Here is a 23,030-nt window from a genome sequence, read left to right as displayed (position 1 = left end):
CAGACCCCTGGTCCCTGGCTGCTCATTCCTTCATAAAACATTCATAAACATTCCTTCCTGAGCAAGTGCCTGTGAGCCCACGTGGCCCACGTGGAAACTGCAGGTTTCCTGGTACCGCCAGGGATGGGAATAATCTGCAACTTTTCAAAGTGATTAAACAATTGTTGGAGAGTGACTTTTTAAAATAGCTTATACACCCAAAAGCTATCTTTGTAGCTGTAATTCATTACAAAACCCAGTAAGACAGTATTTTAGAAAAATGCAATTGGAATATCTAGGCCTTGATAAAAGAGCACAGTGCTTTAGTAACATTGATCATCCTGTGCAGAAAATGTTGGTCCTGCTCTGGGCTGAGTGAGAGGGCAGGAAGAAGAGGAGGACAGAAGCGCAAGGAAACTGAACAGCTTGTGACTGATCAACAAACAGTGAGGTAAATGCCTTGCTGAACTAATACAAACTGATTGAGTTCAACAGAAATGGTTTTGTTTCTCTGGCTGCTGTGAATTTAGCTGCCATTCTGCCAGCAATTAGGCAAGAGGAGTACTAGGCCAAACAAACAAAAGCTGTCTGTTTTCATTAAACACACTTCCCCTCTCATTTCAGAAATTAATTACACTCCATCCCAGCCAGAGTCTCTGAATTAGAGGAGGAGGGAAGGGAACGATGTCAGCACAATAACATCTTTTAAAAACAGATTAACTGCATGGAGCTCACAGGGGCCTACTCCTGGCTTGGTCAAGCAGAGAATAAAACACAAAACCAAAAGCCACTGCAATGTAACTGTGTAGGCACCAGCACAGGACCCCGCTCTAACCTGCAGCCACACGGCTTGCTCCTACCTGCTTGGCTACCATTGCTAACAACAGGGTGTCTGGGCCTACTTTGTTTCGCTTCTGTTTAGCTCTGCGGTGCAGCAACAGTTTTACACAGACAGCAGTAGGCAGCAGTTGTTCCATGCAGGAAGAGGTATTTATGGCTGCATGGAGAAATACAGGCTGGGTATGACAGCAGACACCTTGAGACAGAGCAAGTGCAAAGGGGAACAGGAATGCAGTGACAGAAGAAGTGGCACAGGCCAAAGAAGTAAAGAGCTTGTCAGGCCCTGAGAGCAGCCCTGAGGGCTCACTGGCCCAGCCCTGCCTTCCCTGCAGACACCACACGCTGCCCAGCACCCCCTGCCAGCCCCCAGGGCCCTGTATCCCTTCCCCAGGGACGCTGCAGCAGGAACAGTCCCCTGCTCCCCACAACCCTGACTGGCCTGGCCATGGCTGTGGACTCTGCAGAGCCAGGCTCAACCCCATGCCCGTGTCCCAGCCTGGCCTTGGCTCCCAGGGAGGTTTCCAATGTCCAGGGCTGCCCTGCTCCTGGCCAGGGCAGTGGGACAGGCCCTGTGCTGCCCCTCCAGGGAGCCCCCATGGCCCCAGGAGCTCTCACCCTGCACAGCACCATCCCAAACCTCTGCCACAGTCAGGTAAGGAAATGCAGACCTGCAGCTGGAGAAAACTGTGTTTAGGGGTAGCAGAGAAAAGACAAAAATGGTACCTATTGTACTTAAAAGGCACCCTACACTAGCAAAATAGTATGTAACCTAGTATGTAACTACAGACCAATGAAGTTGGTTTAGGTGAGTTAGGTGTAAAAGCAATCATAAAGATCAGTTCATGTGGATCCCATATAGCACCAACATTACTATTGTATTATTACTACATTTTCCATATAGAAGCATTTTAACTTTTTCTATAATTATATTTTGACAAATAACAATTCTTGAATTAGACTTGAAAGACTGCAGTTATACTGACATCAAAAGTTTGCCTTTACATATATGCATATAGGTAATTTGTACGTATATAAAAAATATTTGTGGTGCACTTCCTTTTTGACCCAGTATAAGATTTTCAGCACAGCATAATGACTCTGGAAAATACTGCATAGTTGTGGTAGCATTATTTCTGTTTTCTTGTATTTGGCATGCATTTATCAAAGGTCTAAACTAAACCTTCGTCATGTACAGCTGACTAAAAAGTAGTGTTACGCCAGACAGATTTTCATGTTCTCTTATCTTTGATCATTCCAAATGTACAGCCATCTCTTTTAGCTCCTTGAACCCTAATAAATTGATTTAGTCATTTGACTAACACCTATTTCTTCAGTGGCTCCTGGGATAGAAAATGTGTGGTATAGTTTTGTGTGCACACGTAATCAATATCAACAGATTAAGAGAAATCACCTCAATATAATTTGATGAACAACCAGTGTGACTCTCCAGTTCCATATGGGTGAAGTTGAGGTATACTTTTTCATCCTCTGGCTGTCTGATAATGTAGATACATTGTCGGTTGTTGATATAAGGGTTAGGCCAGGAAGGAGATGTGATAACCCCTTCACTACTTGTGTAATTTCCTCCACAACTTGGATCTGCTATGTTAAGAAAAAAAAATTTATTAGCTGAGATATTCACAAGTAAGTAAACTGTTTTAGTTTAGGTTGATTCTGTATAATGGCTGGAAATCAAAGAGCATTTCTGTATTATAAATAGTATAAATAGCAATTGTTAATTACATCCATTCATGTGCTGTTGACTATATCTTGGAAATGTTACAGACCAACTTTTAATACTGAATTTTACTTACCAGGCAATGTTGTATAGAGGATGTAGAAGCCTTTATCAGTGACTAAGTCATCAGAGTGAAAGCGAATCCATGCATACGGACCGGTGGTTTGGAGTGGGGGTGGAGATCCAGTGCTACAGTATTTACCAAGGAGGGGATCTTCTGGAAGAAGACCATCTCGAATCTAGACAGAATGATACATCAGTGCTTAGGATCATTAGATATGTGCCAACTGTGAACAATACCTAAGGTTATCACAGGGGCCTCAGAAGATATTGTAGATGATAGGTGAAGCCAAAGCTTCTAGAAAGTTTCCTCCAAACACACAGTAACCAAGAAAGAGACCTACATAGCTATGATGGTGCCCCTCAGAGAGTTACCAAGGGTTCTGTGAAAAGGGAATTAGAGTACCAGGAGATCTACTGTTGAACTGTGTTCCTGAAATCATGCTCTGCATTGCACAATTTTGGAGAACATGCTATTCCAAACCAGCTTCTCATTTCCATTACTGAGTATTGGTGAATTCTGTAACCATTACTGGGACTTGAGAAAAAGCCCTAAGCTCACATATCAAGTCATGGAGTGTACTATAATATGAATCTATTAATCCCTTCCCCTTGTAGTTTTCCTTAGTTTAATTCTCTGGGGGTTGACATTCAACAAGGAGTTTGGAGACTGAACTTTGTAAAACAGTGAAAGCTCCCCACCAGCTACTTGGCCTGAATCCCACCCTCTTTAGTCACAAGATCTCCAGTGACGCCAGTGGAGTGGGATGCCATCTTCTTTCCGTTATGCTGTCTGTGTGCTTTGATTCGAATAAGTATAAATGATCATTTTAATGTGAGATTTAGCTTTCAAACATTCCCCTTCTGTACTTGCAAAAAGTTTTGAAATATCTTGTTTTGCAATAGCATAGCCATAAAATGTTGTCATAATCCACAATTAAACTTTACCTCTAAATAGTCATAACTGCAGTTTTCATGATTTTCTAGGCTCAGTGTGCCAAAAGCAAATGTGATGAGGAGGCCAGGAGTGGTTGAGATGGTCCAGAAACAGTCTCTGTTTACAGGATAGTTACCAGGGTATCCTGGAGAGCTTATTGAGCCATAAGTACCCATCAGCTCACCACCACATTCTAACAGAAAAGAAATACAGAAGAACACAGTCTTTCACATCACGTCAGTGCAGAAAATTAATTTTCCTGTCATGTCAAAACTAGGTACCACTCTGGGATCCTGAATAAGTCCAAGAACAAAGAGCAAGCCAAACAAACCATTAAGTCGCTTCTTTTTTTATATTTTGCAATTTATTCTGCAATTAAGTTATAAAACCAGGATTAAATAAAAACCTATTTAATGATCTTCACAGTGAAAGATTATCAATTATAATGGAAATATTTTTGGGAGAATGTTAAAAAAAAGGTTGGATTTAGAATATTAATCTGAATTTCTGTACTTTCTAAATAATTTGATATTTATCTCTAGAAATGCATTGCCATGCTTCCTGGAAGAAGCACACTTGTGGTGTTATAAAGAATGCAGGCAGAAACATACAGCAACTTATCCCCAAAAGCTCACAGATCATTTGAAATCAAATTCCCAACAATCTGTCATGTTTGGAAAGCACGGTTCAAAAATTCTTGTTTGCTTGAAGTACTAGATACTTCTTTGTTGAAGAGAGAACTAATCAGAAGAGCAGTATTTCCAGTAACACATGCTTTTTGGGGGGGTTCCTCACAGGAGGTATAAAAAGCCTTAAAAGCAGAAGAAAATTATTCATGCAGAGATCTAGAGTTGGAGTTTAAATATTTTGAGCTGACATATATGCCTGCATTTCAGCTTCACTCCCTGGTAAAATACTGTCCTACCACACCTAACATTTCCTAATCAAAGGAAACCAGTAATTAATTTTGCTCTAACACCATGAAGATATTAAATTACTTGGCCTTTCATCAGACTTACCAGGATCCTGAGACTCCCACTTAACAGTAAAACCTCCAGCTGTAATAGTGTAGTTTGAGTAGAACCAAAAATAAAGGGAGTTGTGGGAACTGAAAAGCTCTGCAGGAGGTGAGGAACCACAGTATTTTCCCAGCATGTGCATTGATGGTGAAGGCCCATCATGGATTTGAAGGAATACTGAGCTGCAGTCATTACTTGCCTCCAGTGCGAAGAACAGGAAGACAATACGCAGAATCTAACAAGAAGTTACAAAGTAAAAAAAAAATTTGTTTCCATCTGCTGAGGCACTGTTTATGCAGTAACTCTGTATAGAGCAGAAATATGTGTTCATATAGCTGTAATAATCTATGAGCTTTGGAGCCATTAAGCCATTTCATGAAAAGTTCTAGGACAGAAGATATTAAGAAGAATCTTAAGGGTAAAAAAAAAAAAAAAAAGACCTTTATTTCTACAACTATTTCTACAACTTTTATTTCTACAAACTAATAATTGACACATTGACATATAACAGACACATTTCCCTGTGTCAGTGTGTGTATATATGTGAAGTGTATATATGTATATATTTCAAGCCATGTGAAAGGCTTGAAACACAGCATAAAATACTTCATTCCAGGATTCCCATGACAGTATTCTCACCAGATAATTAACATTTCTTATCCTTGCTATAGTTGGAAATACTGTCTTGGGAGTTAGAAAATGAAATTATCTTTCTGTACACATAGAAAGTCAGTGTCTCAGTGAGGTCACTGTAGATACTTAGTGACATACACAGCTCTGCTGAAGACAGTAGTGGCTATCAGCCTTAAATCTGAGGATATATCATGTATTTATAAAGCTGTATAGGCCACAGGTTTAAAAAACTATGTAATTCATTTTGGGAAATGCCAAAAATAGATCAAATATTTAGACACCAATTAGTAATTCTCATGCTAAAGTGTGAAGAAACATATTTTGTAGCTGTTATTTACAGCACAAGTGGAACTGTTGATTGCAGAGCAGAATCAGAATATACATTCCAGTGCAACACTTAAAAATTTCAAATGCTGTTATTACACAAAGCCATTGACGATATGAATTCAGCATTCCATGTTTCTGAGGCTCAGAAATCAGAAACATTTAATTGTTCTGGGGATCACTTAGCTCATGAAGCAACTGTGGAGCCCATCAGAGCAGAGCTTTTCTCATGCAGTTACTTACAGATCACACAGTCTAAAGCAATGTAAAAGGTAGTGATAGGTGATGTCAGCTTTCACAAACTTATCACAAATTTCTAATCACAGTGTGTTTTCTTAAGGTGTCATTTTTTGATGCAATGATTGCAGGAATGAATACCTTCTAACCCTCAGCTTCATAGGAGAGACCTTGAAAACACAGCCAGGGGTAACTCTTAGGCTAACTGCTCTAATGAGCCGAGTGTCCTGCAGAGCAAGGATTTCTTTAACCTGAACACTATTTTACCTTGTTGGGGTTGGTTTGAATAACCCAAGCACAGCTGACCCCACTACTATACTGCTGGCTGTTTGGGTTGTTAGGATAACTGAAAGTCCCCCTGGAGCCTGAGAGATGTCCACCACAAACTGTAGAAAGAAAGAAAATTAAAGAAATATTAATTTGTGTTATTGCTGCATAGAACTAAACTAAATTTAACATTCTAGTATAGTCTTTGCTTCCTAAACATTTAAAACAATTGTGAAAGTTACATTCTATAAAAGACTTCAAGATTTCCTCTAAACTGGAATGACATAACAACAAATGAGCAAAAACACCCTGTGAGAGAATAGTCCCTGGAAAAAGTATAAATATTTTCCACTGGAACATGTGGATACTGCCAAAAGATATTGACTCTGTCTCAGGAAAATGTCCATGAACTAGTTTGTTTCCAGAAGGCTACCTCTGTGCTGAATCTTTACATTTTTCACCTGAAGTAGAATAACATTTTGAAGCTAACATGATGTAAAATTGTCTTTCTCAGTAGTGGTACATCATGAAGTTATCTGATGTTCTATTGGCCAATTAGTCTTTTTGGTCAGATTTCTGGGCCTGATAACACCCTTCATGGTAAACCCTGGTCTCTTCTCTTGCTGAGCCATTCAATGTACGGGAGCTAGGAACTGGGAATCCCAAACACCCACAGAAAAATACATCCATTAAGCACCAAAAATACAGTGCATACATAGCTGCAGCATATAACAAGCAGATGTAGTTTAACATTCAACTAATGCTAAAGAAATATTCAGTTTTCAAGAAATGAAATATTTTGTATCAGAAAACAGCAAAAAGAATGCAATTTAGTTCAAAGTGTCCAGCTAAAGCATCTCATCATTTCTCAACTAGACTCAGAATCACCATTTCATAAAATGTATCATATTTCCCTCAACTGGGAAGTTACAGAATTTACTACATTATAATTTTTAGTGGATAAAAACTACTATTCTATCCTCTACACTGTGAATGGTTGAAACACACTTTTTCTACATGCATGTGCAGAATAACAAAACTTACTGGTTAGATATTTAAGGAAAAGAGAAAAGACCTTGATGTAGCTCCAAAAAGAGCAGAATTCACAGTGGCTTGGTGAAGGTTTTCTATATTCTGTGAAAAATTAATCTGCTTTCTTTGCAGCAGCCTGTAATAAATATGAGCCACCTAACAGATGGTTGCCAGAAGGATGCTCATTGGAATGCTATCCTGACCTTTCAGAATTAAAATTAGTGGCAAATAAATTCCAAACAAACAGAAAAAAATGTATTAATAAATAAATAGAAATGTTAAAGGCTGGGCCTTGAATTGCTCTGTGAAACTCAGTCTCCCATTTTCTTTGATAACATTTCTTTTGTTAAATTTAAGTTTGAAAGCCTTTTCTGGCTTTTTGTCCTGATTAAAAATGTCAAGAACCCTCAGCTTCCTAACAAATTATTTAATATACAAAAAAGAGAAACATTAATCTATTTTCTTGTAATCTTTCTCCTTAAATCAGATCCTCTTTCCCAACCAGTTTAGCAGACCACTTTCTCAGAAACAAAGATCTGATTTTAGGATGTCTGGCGTCTAGTCAAGACCAGTGGGCCTGCAGATAACTTCATTGTCACACTCCTATTGCTAAAGAAAGCAGCTATAAATAAAACCCATGGAAAACTCTGACTCCAAGGGACTTTGGGTTGCCATCTGCAGTCCACCAAGAAGGGTTGGGGTCTTTTCCATCACAATTTTGTTCTTATTTATATATTAATTATATATACCAAGCATCTAAAGCCTGGGGGCCCATTTCTTCTGGGAGGAAGTCTTGGACATACCTTGCTGGGCAGTCTGGCACTGTGATCCTGTCCAGGTGCTGGTGCACTCACAGAAGTAGCCATTGATCCCATCAATGCAGCTTCCACCATTCTGGCATGGGTTGCTAATGCATTCATCAATGTTCTCTGTACAGTTAGGGCCTGTCCAGCCTGGATTACACAGGCAGTAATATCCAGAGATCATTGCCTACAAATATAAAAAATGTAATAAATTTAATGAGACTGGATCACCTAAAGGAATCAATGTAGTCACCAGAAAGACTGATATTTCTTGTTTTACTTATAAAAGTAAAATATATATATTACTATATAAAATATATAAAATATTACTTGTTTTATATGGGGATACAAGGGCAAAGAAATAAAACATTTGGAATTTAATGGCCTTGATGGTAACTGGTGAATACCAAAATAAACTCAAAGCCAAAACAACTCTTTCCGTTTTTGGTTTGGTTTTTTTTTTTTCTTTGCAGGGCTCTTTCAATTAGAAAACTGCTTGGCTTTGAAATGATCATCCTATAAATAAGTGAATCACAGTATCTAAACCTTACAAATAACAAATCAAGATAATCGTGGTTTATAAATAATTTTTCTCAAGCCTGGTCTTTGGGAAGTCTGCACTGCAGTTACGTGGCCTGTTAGGTTTTATTTTCACAATGAGCAATGTTAAATGTGAACCACTGCATTGCCTCCCCTGCATTATTCCTCATTCTGTATGTCTCTTTTTCATTTCTTTTGTGTCAACCTTCATTACTTCTCATTATAATCAAGACTTTCTATATCTCTGTTTTAATTTCTTACATGTCTTTCCTTGTATTTCTTGTTTTAGACACCCCTTTTATACGTAAAGAAGAACATGGTATTCCAAGGTAAATGCTAACAATCCCATTTTTTATGCCATTCAATCAATGTGCTGCATTCTTTTGCATTCTGTTCATGTACTGTGTGTCCTAAGCAGATTTCCAGTATGATAGAAAAGGTTTTCCCTGTGTATTTAGGACTCAGAATGCTGCTGCAGAAGAAGAGATGTTTTCTGATCTGAATTGCCTGATTTTTAATTAACATTGCATTTCATCTGTCATTACACTGACCAAATATAACTCTGCTGTTTCTCTATTTTATTAGATACTTCTGCAGGCCCATTACTGAAGTATCTGACAGTTATTGTCTTCAAGTAGTAGTTTGTAGTCATGATTGCCTGTGGTTGAATGTTAGGATATATTTAGGGGAACATGTCATGTCTTTTAATAGACTGACTAAAATAAAGACTTTCTAAATAGTCAGAAAATGTAATTAGATCTGATGAAAAGGCTCTTTAAATACCCAAGTGAAAAGACAATAGGTACCCACAGAAAAGAGAATGAGGAATGCTGTAAAGGGAGGTGATAATATCTTTTCACACAGAAAATGGGAAAGGCCCTTAAGATCATTGAAACCAACTGTTAACCTAACACTACCAAGTCCATACTGTATGTCTCATTTTCCCTCTGTCTCATTTTCCCCACCATCAAAAGGAGGATATCCACAGACCAATGTGCACAAATGGGATTAGAATATACTGGTATAAAAAAATTAACATTTCCAAACATTTAGATAAAATCATCATCATAAATATCCTCCACAACAGAATTCTCAAAATCCCTCATCTGCAGTGTGGACTTTCCTGAGCACAGCACACCTTACTGAGGAACCCAAAAGGCTTTCACTGGGTCTATGTGGACAAACTAAATGGTTGCTGTGTGTGAGAGTGAATTCACACCACTGATCAGTATAGGCTGGAAAAACCTGGCTACCAGCAGAAGTAGAAGCAGTTCCTATGAAACAGCCCCTCCATACCCATGTAATCAGCTTGAGACTCCAGGGGGAGTCTCACAAGACCAGTCTAGGCACCCATAACTAAATGTACTAGATATTATCAGGCTGAAGATCAACAAAGGTACTGGTTTTATTAACACAGGTAATTCCTCCATGATCTGAAGTGGTAAATTACTTCCCTGTCCCACCAGAGACAGCCATTCATCACTTCTCACCCACCAGCACCCCATCCCTGGCCTGGGACACCAGCTACTGCTTGCCCCAGGCAGCCTGGTTATTAGTGCCAAGATTCCTGCCTCTACTTGAGACACCTATAAATTGCTTGTGTACCCTGAAACTAATTTTCCCCAGGTGTATCTGTTTATCTCCTACTTCCTGTTTGACCTTATCTCATTAGCTTCTGTATGTCTGCGCTCAGTTTTCAGCCTCACCTGCCTCCCTGTTGGTACTGGCTACAGCAATGTGACATGTTCCTGTATGACCTGCACTGAGTGGCCCTGCTCTGGCAGGGGGGTTGGACTCAGTGATCTGTCAAGGTCCATTCCAACCCCTAACACTCTGTGATTTCTGTGACTTTGTCACTTAGTGCAAGGAGCCCAGCACTTACCAAGCACTGCCCATGTGCACAAGGGTTTTGCAGCTGACAGACATCACTGAAAGGAGAGCACCCATTTGGCCCATATCCACTTCCAGTGTACCCAGATGCACAGGAACAAAATGGTATTGGCCCTTGGGAGATGAGACAAGATACAGAAAGTAATTCAGTCCTCTTACAATGACAATATCAACTATGGCAACAGAGATCCTTGACATTTTGAAGCATGTAATTCTAACTTTTTTGAACTTTTGGTACCTTTCCTGGTCAGTGTCCAGTTTGAACAAAGACCCTGCTGTTGCTTTGCTCTGGGTATTTGAGAACCAAAGGTCAAGTTTGTAGGAACTGGAGGGACTAGTCAAAGGATTTTTATGGAAGGGAAAAGAAAATTAAAAGCAGCTGAAATTGGAAAACCACATCAAAGAAAAATGGTGAAGATCTCCACATTTTTATGATGAAATCTGCTCTTTTGTGGAGCTTAAATCTATTTCTGTCAGTGTTTGTGGAAAGGCCTGCTAGCTTTGGGTGAGGTAAAAATGACAGTGGAGGAGGGTATAAATATGTATAAATATGTAAAGCAAATTCAACCTAACCAAACCCTGCTTGAGATTCACATTGGTATTCCTTACAGTTCTTAAGAGAGAATGTTACCTGGTGTTGAGGTACAAGTAGCCAAAGGATGGCACCCTCCATTATTTATTGAGCAGATATCAACCTGGGTACATGTTCGGCCATCTCCCTCATAACCTGTTCAGAGGTAAATATCAGTCAGTTGATCAGAATCCACATTCTCTGTCAATTGACAGCAAAACAGTCATCAGGTGGGGAAAAAATACAAATTCATGGTGTCAAATTATAGTCTTTGGCAGATACAGAGGAAAAGTTGACATCCCCACTGAAGTAAAATTTGGCATTATTTATTGTGGTTCCTACACTGCAGGGACATATTCTGGTTGTAACTGAATCCTCCCATGATTTTAGAAAAAAGGTTTATTAGTACTAGCCAAATATAGGTGAGATCAGTGAGGCCAGAGCAGCTCAGCTCTCTCAGCCACCATGTGTTGCCCTCCTTAGGCTTCAGGACTCAGCCAGAGCCAACCCCCTCCAGGCTTCCTGCTGCAGACCAGAGCTGCCCTTGGGTCTCAAACACAACATCCAGCTCTTGCCAGGACGCTCAGCAGGACCAAAGCACTGCAGCACAACTCTGCATGGCCAGAACTGAGGTCCTCTCCAGCACACCAGAATTTGTCTGAGGCCACATTTCCAGTATGGTTTAAGCTCTTTAGCACTCAGTAACTGAGCCTTTGCTACCCACCCACCCTCCCAGTCCATTGCATTTAAATTGCAAGTGAAAGGTGAATGAGAGATGCTTTTTCCTGCTAGTATTCCTAATAATGATACCATGCATTTCATAAAGAATTTTACAAATTCTAAAGACGGAAGTCATGACTTCCACTGCTTGATTTGTACTACAATGGAAAAATTGCCTTCTTAGACAGCATTCAGAGCGTGACAATTACCAAGGCATTTTTAAAGACAGACAATACAGATGATTTATGGAACATAGATTACTCTTGCGATTAATACAGACAATGACATGACTATTATAATTACGCAATCCTTGTTTCCCATTAATGATCTTATAAATGGAAGTACTTCATCAAATCAAGGGTTTAACACTGAAAAGGGCTACCTAGTACAAGAGAAATAGATTAGAGGATCATCATTAAGGACATATTCTACAAAATGTTCATTAATAGCTGAAGCAGTTTAAATATATTTGGACTCTGAATTCTGTATTACAGTATTGCTTTGTGTGAATGATACTTCTTGATGTTAAACCAATCTTCAGCATCTTAAGTGCCATAAGACACACTTTATCCATTGAATATTCATCTTTTAAGCCTTTCCACACTTTTATCTACACAAAAATCCATTTTACCTGGTGGACAAAGCCCACAGTGGAAGGATCCCATTGTGTTGATACACAGAACCACTGGTGCCATTGAGCAGCCACCATTGTCAATTTTACATTCATCAATGTCTTGGCAACTGTAGCCATTTCCTTGCCAGCCTAAAAAGAAGCAGATGAAAGACATTAAAAGAGACACTGCCTGGCCTTTTTATTTTCTTCTTTAACCAGATCTTCTCATAGAGCAGAAAAATATGACTTTTGAATGTCATTTCATGAATATAAGATAAGAACTGTCACTCTCATTAATAACAAAAATTAAAAACAAGTAAAAAACACAACAGGGTGGGGAATATGTGTGCAAGAATAATTTATTTAGACTGACTTCTGGATATTTCAGAATCAAACACACTTTAATCTAAAAAGAAGGCAGTTCTGGTCTAGTGCACACATCTACAATTTGCAGTTGAGCTTTATCATAATTATGGTTAAATACTACAAATACCACCTGCACAGCTCGGGAAGAGGAATCACAGGTTATATGGCTTGAGGGGACAATTAGATTTTTATATGTCTTTGGAGCAGTGAGCATATGGACATAAAAGTACCTCAGATCTATTACATGAAAGCTATAGAACAGGATGGATGTGAAGGTACCTGTGGACATGAATATACATCAGACCTATTTAGATGCTCAGTTTAGGGTAGGATAAATCATGTGTTAGAGTCAGCTGCCTGTGTTACCTGGATAAGACATAACCTGCAGGCATTTATTCTCTAGAATACAGACCACCTACATCCTGTGCCTGTGCTTGTGACATACAGGCAGTACTACCTGCTGCCACCACCCCCTCTCCTGAGAGTACAGAAGGCCGTGGTACCTGTGGGGCAGGGATCACAGGAGTAGGAGCCCGGTGTGTTATGGCACTGCACGAGTGGATTCTGGGAACATGGAGCATTAGGAAGGCTGCATTCATCTATATCAGCACTGCAGGCAGGGCTGCCAGGAGGGGACATCCAGCCAGCCTCACAGATACAGTGGTATTTGGGCTGCCACAGAAAACATCACATGACATATTTAAGACAGAACAGTCAAGGAAAGTTCAGAAGGAGTTAATTTTATAAATTAACTCTTAACCTATAGCAAGAAAGCTTTCAGGGCATTACATAGTCTTCACATTCTGTTTAATAAGTTGCTTTGGTATTCTTATTAGTCTATTTCTTCCTCTGAATTTACCTATTTAGATTATGGAAGCAACAACAAACTCATCGATTGTGCTCATAAAGGAAACCTGTTGTTTACCCACAAAACTCCCCAAGAAAATTAACAGTAATTATGAGCTGTACATGAACATAATTAAATGTCATCAAAGTGCTTTTTAACCAGGGTAAGCAGATCACTGTAAGCAGCCTGAAATGAGCCTGGCTGTTCAGTAATCTGTGCAATGTGCAGTGCTGACATTAAATTGCCAATATACATTGTCTTTGAGGAAAACGTTTTTCTCTCTAGTAAACTTTACTAATGGCCAGTATTTATGCAGCTTTGGTCCAATTAAAGCTGATGGGAGCTTTATTGTTGACTCACAGGAGCAGACACTGTTAAGGCAACATTGAACCCATTTGAAAAGCTTTCTCTACAGAAATGGGCAGAAAACAAGAAATAAGTTGTAAAACTTCTACAAAACAAGAAAAGGAATTATTTTATAGCATAGCATGAAGAATATGTGGTGTCTCTGGAATGGTGCATGGGTGTGTTATGAGCACCAAGGAGCACAGGGTGCTGCTTTGGAGAGGAAAGAGCCAAAGCTGGCATATTCAGTACATTCCTCTGGAGTGAACACCCTGTACCCAGATTTTCACCCCAGAAGAACAAGCTGGCTGCTTAGCTGTGCAATTTCATGCTAGCATCCACCCAGTGCAGATGCTTGGAAATCTGGGTCCTGAAGCCAGAGACTAAGTCCACAGTGAGGAGCAACAAGTAAAAGTAGCAGCCACCCCAGCCTCTGTGCACCCCAAGCAGCTTCCAGGCCATTGACACAAATGTACCATGGGTATGTCTTTTCTCAGCAAAAATGCAGATGCATTATGTTTGTCATTCTTAATCATTTACATAACAAAATATCCTAGAACTCCCCAGATGATGAACAATTAGAATATTGTGTGTCAAGTAAGACTTTGACTTTTCAAAGACTATTCTCCATCTCCCTATGGATGTAGTTGCAGATCTAATACCATGTCAAATAACTCTAACAAGACAAAAGGCATTTTAAATTCTTTCCGCTGTCCTTGGGACAACAGAGATGTTTGCTTATGTTGTACAGTGTCATTTCTTGCTATTTTTCAGCAGCAGTGTGTGCTACAGTTTTGTGGTGCTCAGCATTATTTGGTGCTTCTTCACCTTATACATATATACAATGTATAGGCTGTTCCTTACCTTGTTGGGCTGATCCCTCTCTGCATCTACACAAATGCCATGCCCGCAGAGACTCTCAGATCCTCCCTGGCAGTCATCAAACTTTGAAGCACAGTGAGGCCCATAAGTTTCTGGAGTACAGGAGCAGCTAATGGTGAAAGTAGGCAGAAAAATCAAAGTGTCATCTATATATAGCACTTAAAGTTTATATATTGCTGTAATAAGAGATCATTCCCTATTCTTTTATTTATGTGATGTTCCTCATGAAATCTGTCTATTTAGCACTACTGACAATCCCACTAATGATTTTCCACAGAGGCAAGGCTTCTGTTCAGCAGAGACTCAAGAATCACATGGATTTGTGCATATCCATGAGTATCTGACCCTAAGGGAGAATTCATAGCCTTTAGTTAGTTTCCAGAGAAAAAGATGTGTCTAACACAAGACTTCAGAAGAGTATAAGCCTGGAAATTGCCACTTCAGTCAACGAGTGCCTAAAACTTGTGTTTTATCTTATGACCCTCATATGATGCCAATTTTCTAAAACCCTACCTTTAGCAATAGGTAGAAAGGCTATGTCTGGCCCGTCCCAGAGAGCAGGTTACCTTCACACCTGCACCTCAGCATGTGACAGATGTTCTCTCAGCTGCAGCCTGAGGTGGGCAGGAGGAGGCATTTGAGACTGATGGGGTGGAAAGAACAAAGCAGTGGGATGAAAGGATGGATCCTGCAGCAGGGCATCTGGCTTGCAGGCTGACAGATGCATTTCATTATTTACAGGGCACATCTTAGTCACAGGACTGTACATAGGTGGTAGAACTGAAATTGGGAGCTTCCAAGCCATTAGATAATGTTTCCCTTTTCTCTGTCCCTTTACTAAACCTATTACATGGACCAAATCTAAGGCTCTGAAATCCAACTGAAAGGGACCTAAGCCTACAGAAAACCTCCTATCAGTTCACCAGCTTTTTACTAAAATGACAGTGAGACACTTATTTGGATGCAAGATGTATGCTGTAACATCTGCTGATGTCTGCTCCTTACAGAGACACATGGCAGGTACACACCCCTGATGAATCACTTTTAAGCTGGCTAATGAAAAATACTCTGTGAGAGCATTTATATGCAGAATTTGAAGCAGGGTTTTCCAATGCAGCTGATCTGAACCTTGGAGCAATGCATCAATAACTGCTCTGGTCCCTGCCAGGATGTCACATGCTCTGTTGAAACAGCAGTTTGATAAGCCAATTGCAGGTAATTAAACACTGCACCCAGGACAAGCAATGTGGATGAACTTGGGCTTAAAAAACCCACAGTAGCTTAATGCTTAACTGCAGTACTGTAAGACAGAATGTTGATTATTTTAAGAGAGGGCAGATAGACCAACACCATCTCACCAGTGCTCTTGCTCAGCCTGGGTACTCACAGAGGCAACAGGCCTGGGAACCAGATCATTTTTGCATATTCAAAGGACATTCAGAGCTTCATGTTCATTTCCCAAGAACACAGCAAGGCAATCAGAATGGTTCTGAAGGAGGAGCACAATGGCACTCTCTCCTGCCTAGTCAGGCAAAGATTAATCTGCTACCCATCTGAAGTGGCTCAGAGAACAGCTTCATGAATCAGGTCATGCTGCAAGGAGTTTCAGCCAAATTGCAATGCACTGCTGCTCAGTGCTGCCCTGGTTCTCTTCCATTGCTGATGTCACGTCGTGGTGAGGCCTCCATCAATCTGATTGTAACACAAAAGTCTGATGGACTTAGGGATTCTCACAGTCTTTGATTCAAGTGATGCAGTGGTCTGTTAATGTCCTGATTGAGGAAGGTGTTTCCTGAATACCTCCTCTTTTCCCTCCTTTTTCACAAATTGCCTGATTTATGGCTTGAAGCACACAGGTAAAGAATATCTGAGCAAGGAGGAAAGATTGCATTATGCTCCATTTGGCAGCACCTAATGCCTTCACCTGGCATCATCTTTTTCTTTACATGCAAGTGCATGTAACTACACCACAGCAGGAGTGGGGGAACCTGGATTAGTGGACCCCAGGAAAACTAGCAGCAGTGTTCTCACACTTATTGACAAAAGCTGTGTCAAATTCTCCCTGTGGATGGATTTTGCATCTGGGGGTACTCAGGAGACAGACAGAAAGACAGTGTGCAAAGGGAGACAGTGAAGAAAGTGCAGTGGGGCTGGGGAGGGAATTCAACAATCCTTCAACTGTACTGACAGAATGACACCACTTGCAAGAAAGGCAGAGGGTTTGTTCTTTTAAACCTCAATTCAGTCACACACCTGTACACCACATCTCCAAGCACAATAAGAAACAAGTAAAGGCAGGCTGATATGCGTATCACTTCCTTCATAATTGTCTGTGTTGGGGAAAGCTGTGGACCCTCATGTGCAGACCTAGAAACATCCTTTAAAATCAAAGCAAAGCTGACAGGAAGTATCACATACCAGTGTGATGCTCAACAGACTGTGTTAGTGCTGAAGTGTGAGTAACACTGCAAGAAAGATTCCTTTGTGTGAAGTTCTTTCAAGAACTGACAAAGCACTATAAGCCACTGTTACACCAAGCAAATATTTGTGGGGGCTAAGATTTTTGTGCTGATACAGGAGACAAAATGCTGTGCAGAAAGCTGTGGTATACTCTCCAGTCTGCTTGTTCCAATTGCACAGGGAGAGCTTTCTATTGTATCTGAAAGTTATTTATTTACCAGATTAATTGACATTTTGGAAACTAAATTGTAGAACGTTCAGGCTGGCTTGTCCTGTTAATAAGAGCATGTTTCCTGAGGAGCTGAGCCCAGCAAGAGCAGGATATGCTCCAGGGATCTCATGTCTGTGGGGGCCCAGGCAGGGGCAGCTCAGACACCCTCCTGGCCAGCTGGCTGCAGACAGGATTGCTCCTCCCTTGCTGCCTGGCAGCTCAAAGTGCTGCAGTCTCAGCAGTATCTGTATTTCTCGAGGGGGTGAAGGCATCTCCCAGAGCTATGTGGTGTGCTGGGAATACCAGTGATCAAGAGTGTCCATCCACATCTTCAAAAGGTTTCCAACAACTCAAAGCTTTTGCAAGGCCAAAGCTCTACCCTTTTCACCTCTTTCATCTCGTCACTCCCTACAGTCGCCAGGGGTGGGTGACAGCTGAGGGATGATGATGTGGCTGTGATAGGTGGGGACATTGGTGAGTGCTGGTTACAGACCAACATGTTGCTTCCCACTGCCCCATCAGGAGACCACAGTGCACTAAATTTCCATTAAAGCATCTGCACATACAACAGAAAATCAAGTCACTGGAGCTAATCTGTGCTTCACAGCCTCGTTCCCCAGCACAACTCTGTGATGAATTTGTTTCTTGCTGCTCTTCATGTATTGGAGAAGACAATGGCTTCAGAGGCCCTTCTGTGTCTGGGGCTGGCTCAGGTGTACTGTGTGTTAAGAGTTTTATATTCTCTCAGACTACAATAGATTATAGTGCATAGCTACTAAACAGACTTATCCCTAGAACTTGTGCTGCAGTTGTGACACAGAGTACAAAAATAACTATTTTACATAGTGTACAGTTTTTAAAAGTTACCTGTAGCTGCCTGGTGTGTTCACACAAGTGGCTCCGTTCTGGCAGCCTAGTGCTGTTCCAGCATAAAGGTGGCATTCATTAACATCCTCTGAACACCGGGGGCCCTAAAATGAAATGTAAAACCAGTTTATTTTCCAAATAACTGAGAAATTCAGCAAACCATGGACCAAGTATTTTATTACATATTTTAATATGGAATTATAACACCCCATAACCATGAGATGTTATCAACACAGCTCTCCTATGAAACATTATAACACAACTATTTTTCAGTTGCATTTCTGTGACCCTGGTTATTCCCCACTTTCCAACTTCCTAGCAAAACATTCTGAAAACTTTCTTTCCAACTGTTTCCATCAGGAGATGCTGGTTTATTAGGACTGAGAGCACAGAAATTTTGCCTCAAATCTTGCTGGGAAAACTTTTAGGTTGAGAGCCTTTGAAAAGAAGATATGACTCTTCCATGTCTTCTGAATGTAACAGTACCATTAATGTCTTTGACCGTAAAGTCTTTGGATTTCACAAATTCCTAACGAGACTGATTATTTACATGTCCATTTGTTTTATTCATTTGAGTTTGAATAAAAATCTTTCCCTTCTCCCATTCTCTCTCTATCCTTGTGTAAGATCAACAGCAAGGCATGAAGTTCAGTCTGGTCAGCAAAATCTAAACACTAATTTTCTGCTGTGGGAATTGCCAAGCATCACTGGCTTCATGGGCCATTGCCTGCATATAAGAGTGCAGGGTCAGGCCCAATGGTTTGGGCTTCATTCCTTTTTGATACATGTATGGATATTGTTGAGAAGTAAATGTGCTTTTGTTCAACCAAATGATGAGTGTGATACTGCTGCTTTGCTGATCAGTATATCTTACTCTGCTCTGAGCAACCCTAAAAAGCTATGCTTTGTCAAAATTATACTAAGCCAAGTTTATCCCTAGTTAAAACACATGCTCCATATTCAGGGATTCTAAAATCTCACCTTCCAGTTGCTGGGACAGAGGCAAAAGAAACCATCCAGTGAGTTTACACAGATCCCTGAGTTCTCACAGGGGTTACTGCTGCAAGCTTTCCTCTGGATAGCCTGAAACCCAGAAAAAGTGCTAAAAATTAAGTTCCTTCTTATTTAGTGTTTCATTAACGTTTACCTAAAAGACAATCCTTTTACATTTTTTTTCTCATTATTTTTTTTCTCATTCTTTCTTGTGTCATCTCTCCCCACTCCCTATTGTCAGCAAGGTTGATCTGTAAAAGTTTTGAGCTGTTTCACTCATATCTACACAGAAAGACTAATATGCTTGGGCTTACAAAGGACAAGGGCTGCAAACCCTAGGATGAAAAAGCCCTGTAAAAAGTAAAGATTAACAGAGACTTTCTTTGGCAGCAGACTGTGGGACTAGATGGAGATGGAGGGCTATCTTGTCTTCTCGATTCCACAAGTGACTCATCCAACAACTCCTTTTACTGCCAGCTGTAGCCGTGGCTTGTCACAAGCCCAATGGAGATGTAGGTGACAATTGAAAATCAGCTATTTCTAGTACAATATAAAACCCACTTTGAACTCTACAGTCTTCATCTTGACAGATTAGTGAAGGAAGAGTTTACTTCTCCTTGGTATTTAGCTGCTGTTCTTGAGTCTACAACTGTTTTTCCTTTAGGGAATGGAGACTTCTACACAGTTTATATTTTGTAAAAAGGCATTTCACCATCTCCTCTACAAATCTTGGCTTTTTGTATCTCCTGTTACCAAAAATAATTTTCCTGAGTAAAACATGAGAGGGGAAAAAATCATAGCTATTTAATCATTGTAGTCTCACTTTCTTTACTTGGGACTGTTTTTTTCTTTTTTTATCTCTACTTTGCTTCTGATTTACTCACCTGCTCTAAGCTTTGAAGTGTGTTGTCAAGACTTGCAACCTGCAAAAGAAATGCAAATTACATTGTGCTTGGTATGAAAGTGACCTCAGAGGCACATGATGGATGCTGGTAGTTTACAAAGGATTATCCTTTGAGAAAAGAAAATAGCTGGTATGTGAAACCAGGTGACAATCACATTCAAATCAGGCCCTATTCACTGGGATTTCAATGGTTTAGGCTCTTCAGAAAATGACAGCTTGAATATATCCCACTTTGGCTCCAAAAAGCAAGACTCAGTCTTGTGAAGAGGTATTCAGGTGCTCAGAAATGGGAACGTGGATTTTCCAACAGGATTGTTTGGATGCTCACATGCATGGAAAGGACAGAAGACCAGGACAGTAGACTGAAAGCCAAGAAAAGGTTCACCATATCCCAGCGGGTTATAGCCACAAAGAGCAAGCTGCAAACGACTTGGGGAATATGATGGATATGTATTAGCATGGTTTCCCTAAAGGGAGGTCTCGCAGGGTATAAAATATTTTTCTGTAACACTGTGACAAAAGACACTTAAAGTAAGTCAGAAAGTTTCAGAATCTTATGCTGGAGAAAAGACTTTAGTAGCAGGGAAAAGACAAAACTTCTGCATACGTTTTTCTTTTCCATTGCAAAGCCCTGTAACTCTTTTCACCTGTAACTCCTATACATCTGTAGCATGTATAGGAACATATATGGTCCTTTTCCTGAATTAAGTGGGATTTTGTTTCTATAAAGATTGGTGGATACAGTCCATAGAGATGCTGACAGGTATCAAAACAGTAATCCTGGTAACTGGAAATTAAAGGATTTACATGAATTATTATATATAACATATTATCTCCAGAGTTACTGAGTAAGTCTCTTTCCACTAAACATAGACTCTTCGCTGATGTTAAATATGGACTCTGCCCCAGCTCCCTGGAGTCAAGAAATATTCAAAGGAATAAGGTAACAATGTTAATCTGAGAAATGCAAAAGTAGAAATGCTGGAGAAGGCTACTACAAGGGTATGGCTCACCTTGGAGGTCACCAGATCCACCTTGTGGGACAAGTTCTGAGAGGCACCACTGGCTTTTTTAAGTTCTTGAATCTCTGATTTAATTTCTCTCATCTAAATTTAAATAGTAGACATAATGTGAAACAAACTTGGGTTTTTTAAAAGCTTATAAATATAAACAAGCTTTGTTTTTTTCAAAACCTTAGGAAAGTTTCATTGTTGTTTAACTTTACTATTATAAAGTTGACTTAAATGCAGAGAGCTCAGAGTTACATGCACAATTTAATCTTTTAATTATTTTCTGTAGTTGCATGATAAAAAGCATGCAATAATTTTCATATTAGAATGCAGACACAGATAATATAACAGTCATATTAAACACATCAAGCATTTCCTAAGACAAATTCTGATGACAAACTATTAACACGCAAAACTGAAAATTAAAAGGCATTAAGAAAAAGCCACTATATCACCTGGCTAAAATGTTCTGCAAGGTCTTCTTCATTAATTTTTATTTTCCCCAACGGTCCAGTTCTAAATTCAATATTTTTGCTGGAGCCAGTGTAGAACACTAAATTACCCTGCTCTGAGGACAAACGAGGCCTGTTGTATTATGGAAAAAATAAAGAGAACATTTAGTTATACATATCTGCCAAGAAGCATGCAAAAAAGAGCTGCAGTAAAGCTGTTCTGTTCCCATTACTGGTACTTAAAAGCCACCATATGAACAAATGCATCTGCAAGCCATGGTACTCACTGTTCATCATAAATGGCTCTTTTCTGTCTCTTGTTTCCATAGTGGCTTGATTCACATCTCAATCCAGTAAGCAGTAAAAATGCAACTAAAAGCCCAGGAGCAGGAGCAGCCCTAAGCATTGCTCTCCTCCAGCTGCCCTGCGTTTGGAGTGAAACCTCTGGTGCTCAATTGCACTGCTGTGAGCCCAGATGCCCTTTGCTCTCACACAGCTCTTTATTCACAGGGTGCCCATGCTGCTGTCTTGTCTTGCAAGGGTGAACTTTATCTCAGGTATCTTAATTAAAGATTGACAGCAGGCACATCACCAAGACAATCCATGCATTTTTATCTTTTTCTCTTTTGGTTTCAGGACCTTTGAAAGAGCATTAATTGAAATCTGCTTGCATTTTATCATTATGCCTTTGACCTTTGTACAGCTGAGCACCCCTGTGTCTCAGGGGACCTTGCAACTGGCAGCAGTCTGCTGAGGGAATGGCTTATCTCCCCACATGCAGGCAAAGAAAGAAAGATTATTTGACAACCTGAATTGTTACATAAGAAAAAAAAAACAGCATAAAAAACCCCAACAAAACCAAAAAAACCCAAAACAAACAAAAAACCAAAGCAAACCCAAAACCAAACCAAACAACAACAAAAACGAAACCAACCAACCAAACAAAAAAATAAAAACCAAAAACAAACAAAACAAAACAGCCCAAAAAACCACTAGCCCCTCCATATAAAGCCCACCGTGTCTGGCAAGGAATAATTGTATTGAAAGAGAAGCTTCCAGTCAGTAATTCATTGGGCAGATGACACTAACAAGTTAGCAGTACCATACAGCATTCCATAGATTATAACAGAAAACCCCAAATTTAACCAAATATGGTTGCTCTGACTCAAGGATGTCTCAGTTCTCAGGTGCTGGGGAGACAATCACACACAAAAGGGACTGCATTTTCTTCAGTAGGTGTAGACTGGTTTCATTGCACATAGTAGGGCTTCCAGATTCAGGTCCAGTCACAGATAATTTAGAAGACCAAGGAAGCACTAAAAAGAAGCTCAGAAGTAATAATAAAAAATTAATTAAAAATAAAAACTATTAATCTTGATGCCATTTTCCTCTACCCTTCAGAGGTACCTCACAGTCTTCTCAAAAGACACATCCCACCCAGCTGCTTCTCAGTTCTCCCTCTGAGGCTCAGACTGTTGCTGCTAGAAGCC

General features: G+C 40.0%; 1 protein-coding gene across 1 annotated transcript in view; it reads right to left on the bottom strand.

Moving 5' to 3' along the window:
• The window catches only part of CUBN (cubilin), a 139,420-nt gene extending 117,464 nt beyond the window's left edge, over positions 1–21,956 (bottom strand). The window contains exons 1-17 of the mRNA XM_008492690.2: positions 21,828–21,956; positions 21,544–21,673; positions 21,092–21,184; positions 20,059–20,097; positions 19,163–19,264; positions 18,182–18,285; positions 14,626–14,752; positions 13,073–13,241; positions 12,222–12,353; positions 10,931–11,026; positions 10,292–10,413; positions 7,870–8,056; positions 6,035–6,153; positions 4,574–4,808; positions 3,566–3,747; positions 2,634–2,796; positions 2,231–2,421 (exon numbers count right to left, since the gene is read on the bottom strand). Of these exons, the coding sequence (XP_008490912.2) occupies positions 2,231–2,421; positions 2,634–2,796; positions 3,566–3,747; positions 4,574–4,808; positions 6,035–6,153; positions 7,870–8,056; positions 10,292–10,413; positions 10,931–11,026; positions 12,222–12,353; positions 13,073–13,241; positions 14,626–14,752; positions 18,182–18,285; positions 19,163–19,264; positions 20,059–20,097; positions 21,092–21,184; positions 21,544–21,673; positions 21,828–21,946 (2,310 nt within the window). The 5' untranslated portion in view covers positions 21,947–21,956. The remainder of the gene's footprint in view (positions 1–2,230; positions 2,422–2,633; positions 2,797–3,565; positions 3,748–4,573; positions 4,809–6,034; positions 6,154–7,869; positions 8,057–10,291; positions 10,414–10,930; positions 11,027–12,221; positions 12,354–13,072; positions 13,242–14,625; positions 14,753–18,181; positions 18,286–19,162; positions 19,265–20,058; positions 20,098–21,091; positions 21,185–21,543; positions 21,674–21,827) is intronic.
• Between the last annotated feature and the right edge of the window lie 1,074 nt (positions 21,957–23,030).

The sequence above is a fragment of the Calypte anna genome, chromosome 2, assembly GCF_003957555.1.
Source record: "Calypte anna isolate BGI_N300 chromosome 2, bCalAnn1_v1.p, whole genome shotgun sequence".
Lineage (NCBI taxonomy): Eukaryota > Metazoa > Chordata > Aves > Apodiformes > Trochilidae > Calypte > Calypte anna.
Note: the sequence above shows the minus strand (reverse complement) of the source record. Positions and strands in the feature narration are given on the sequence as shown.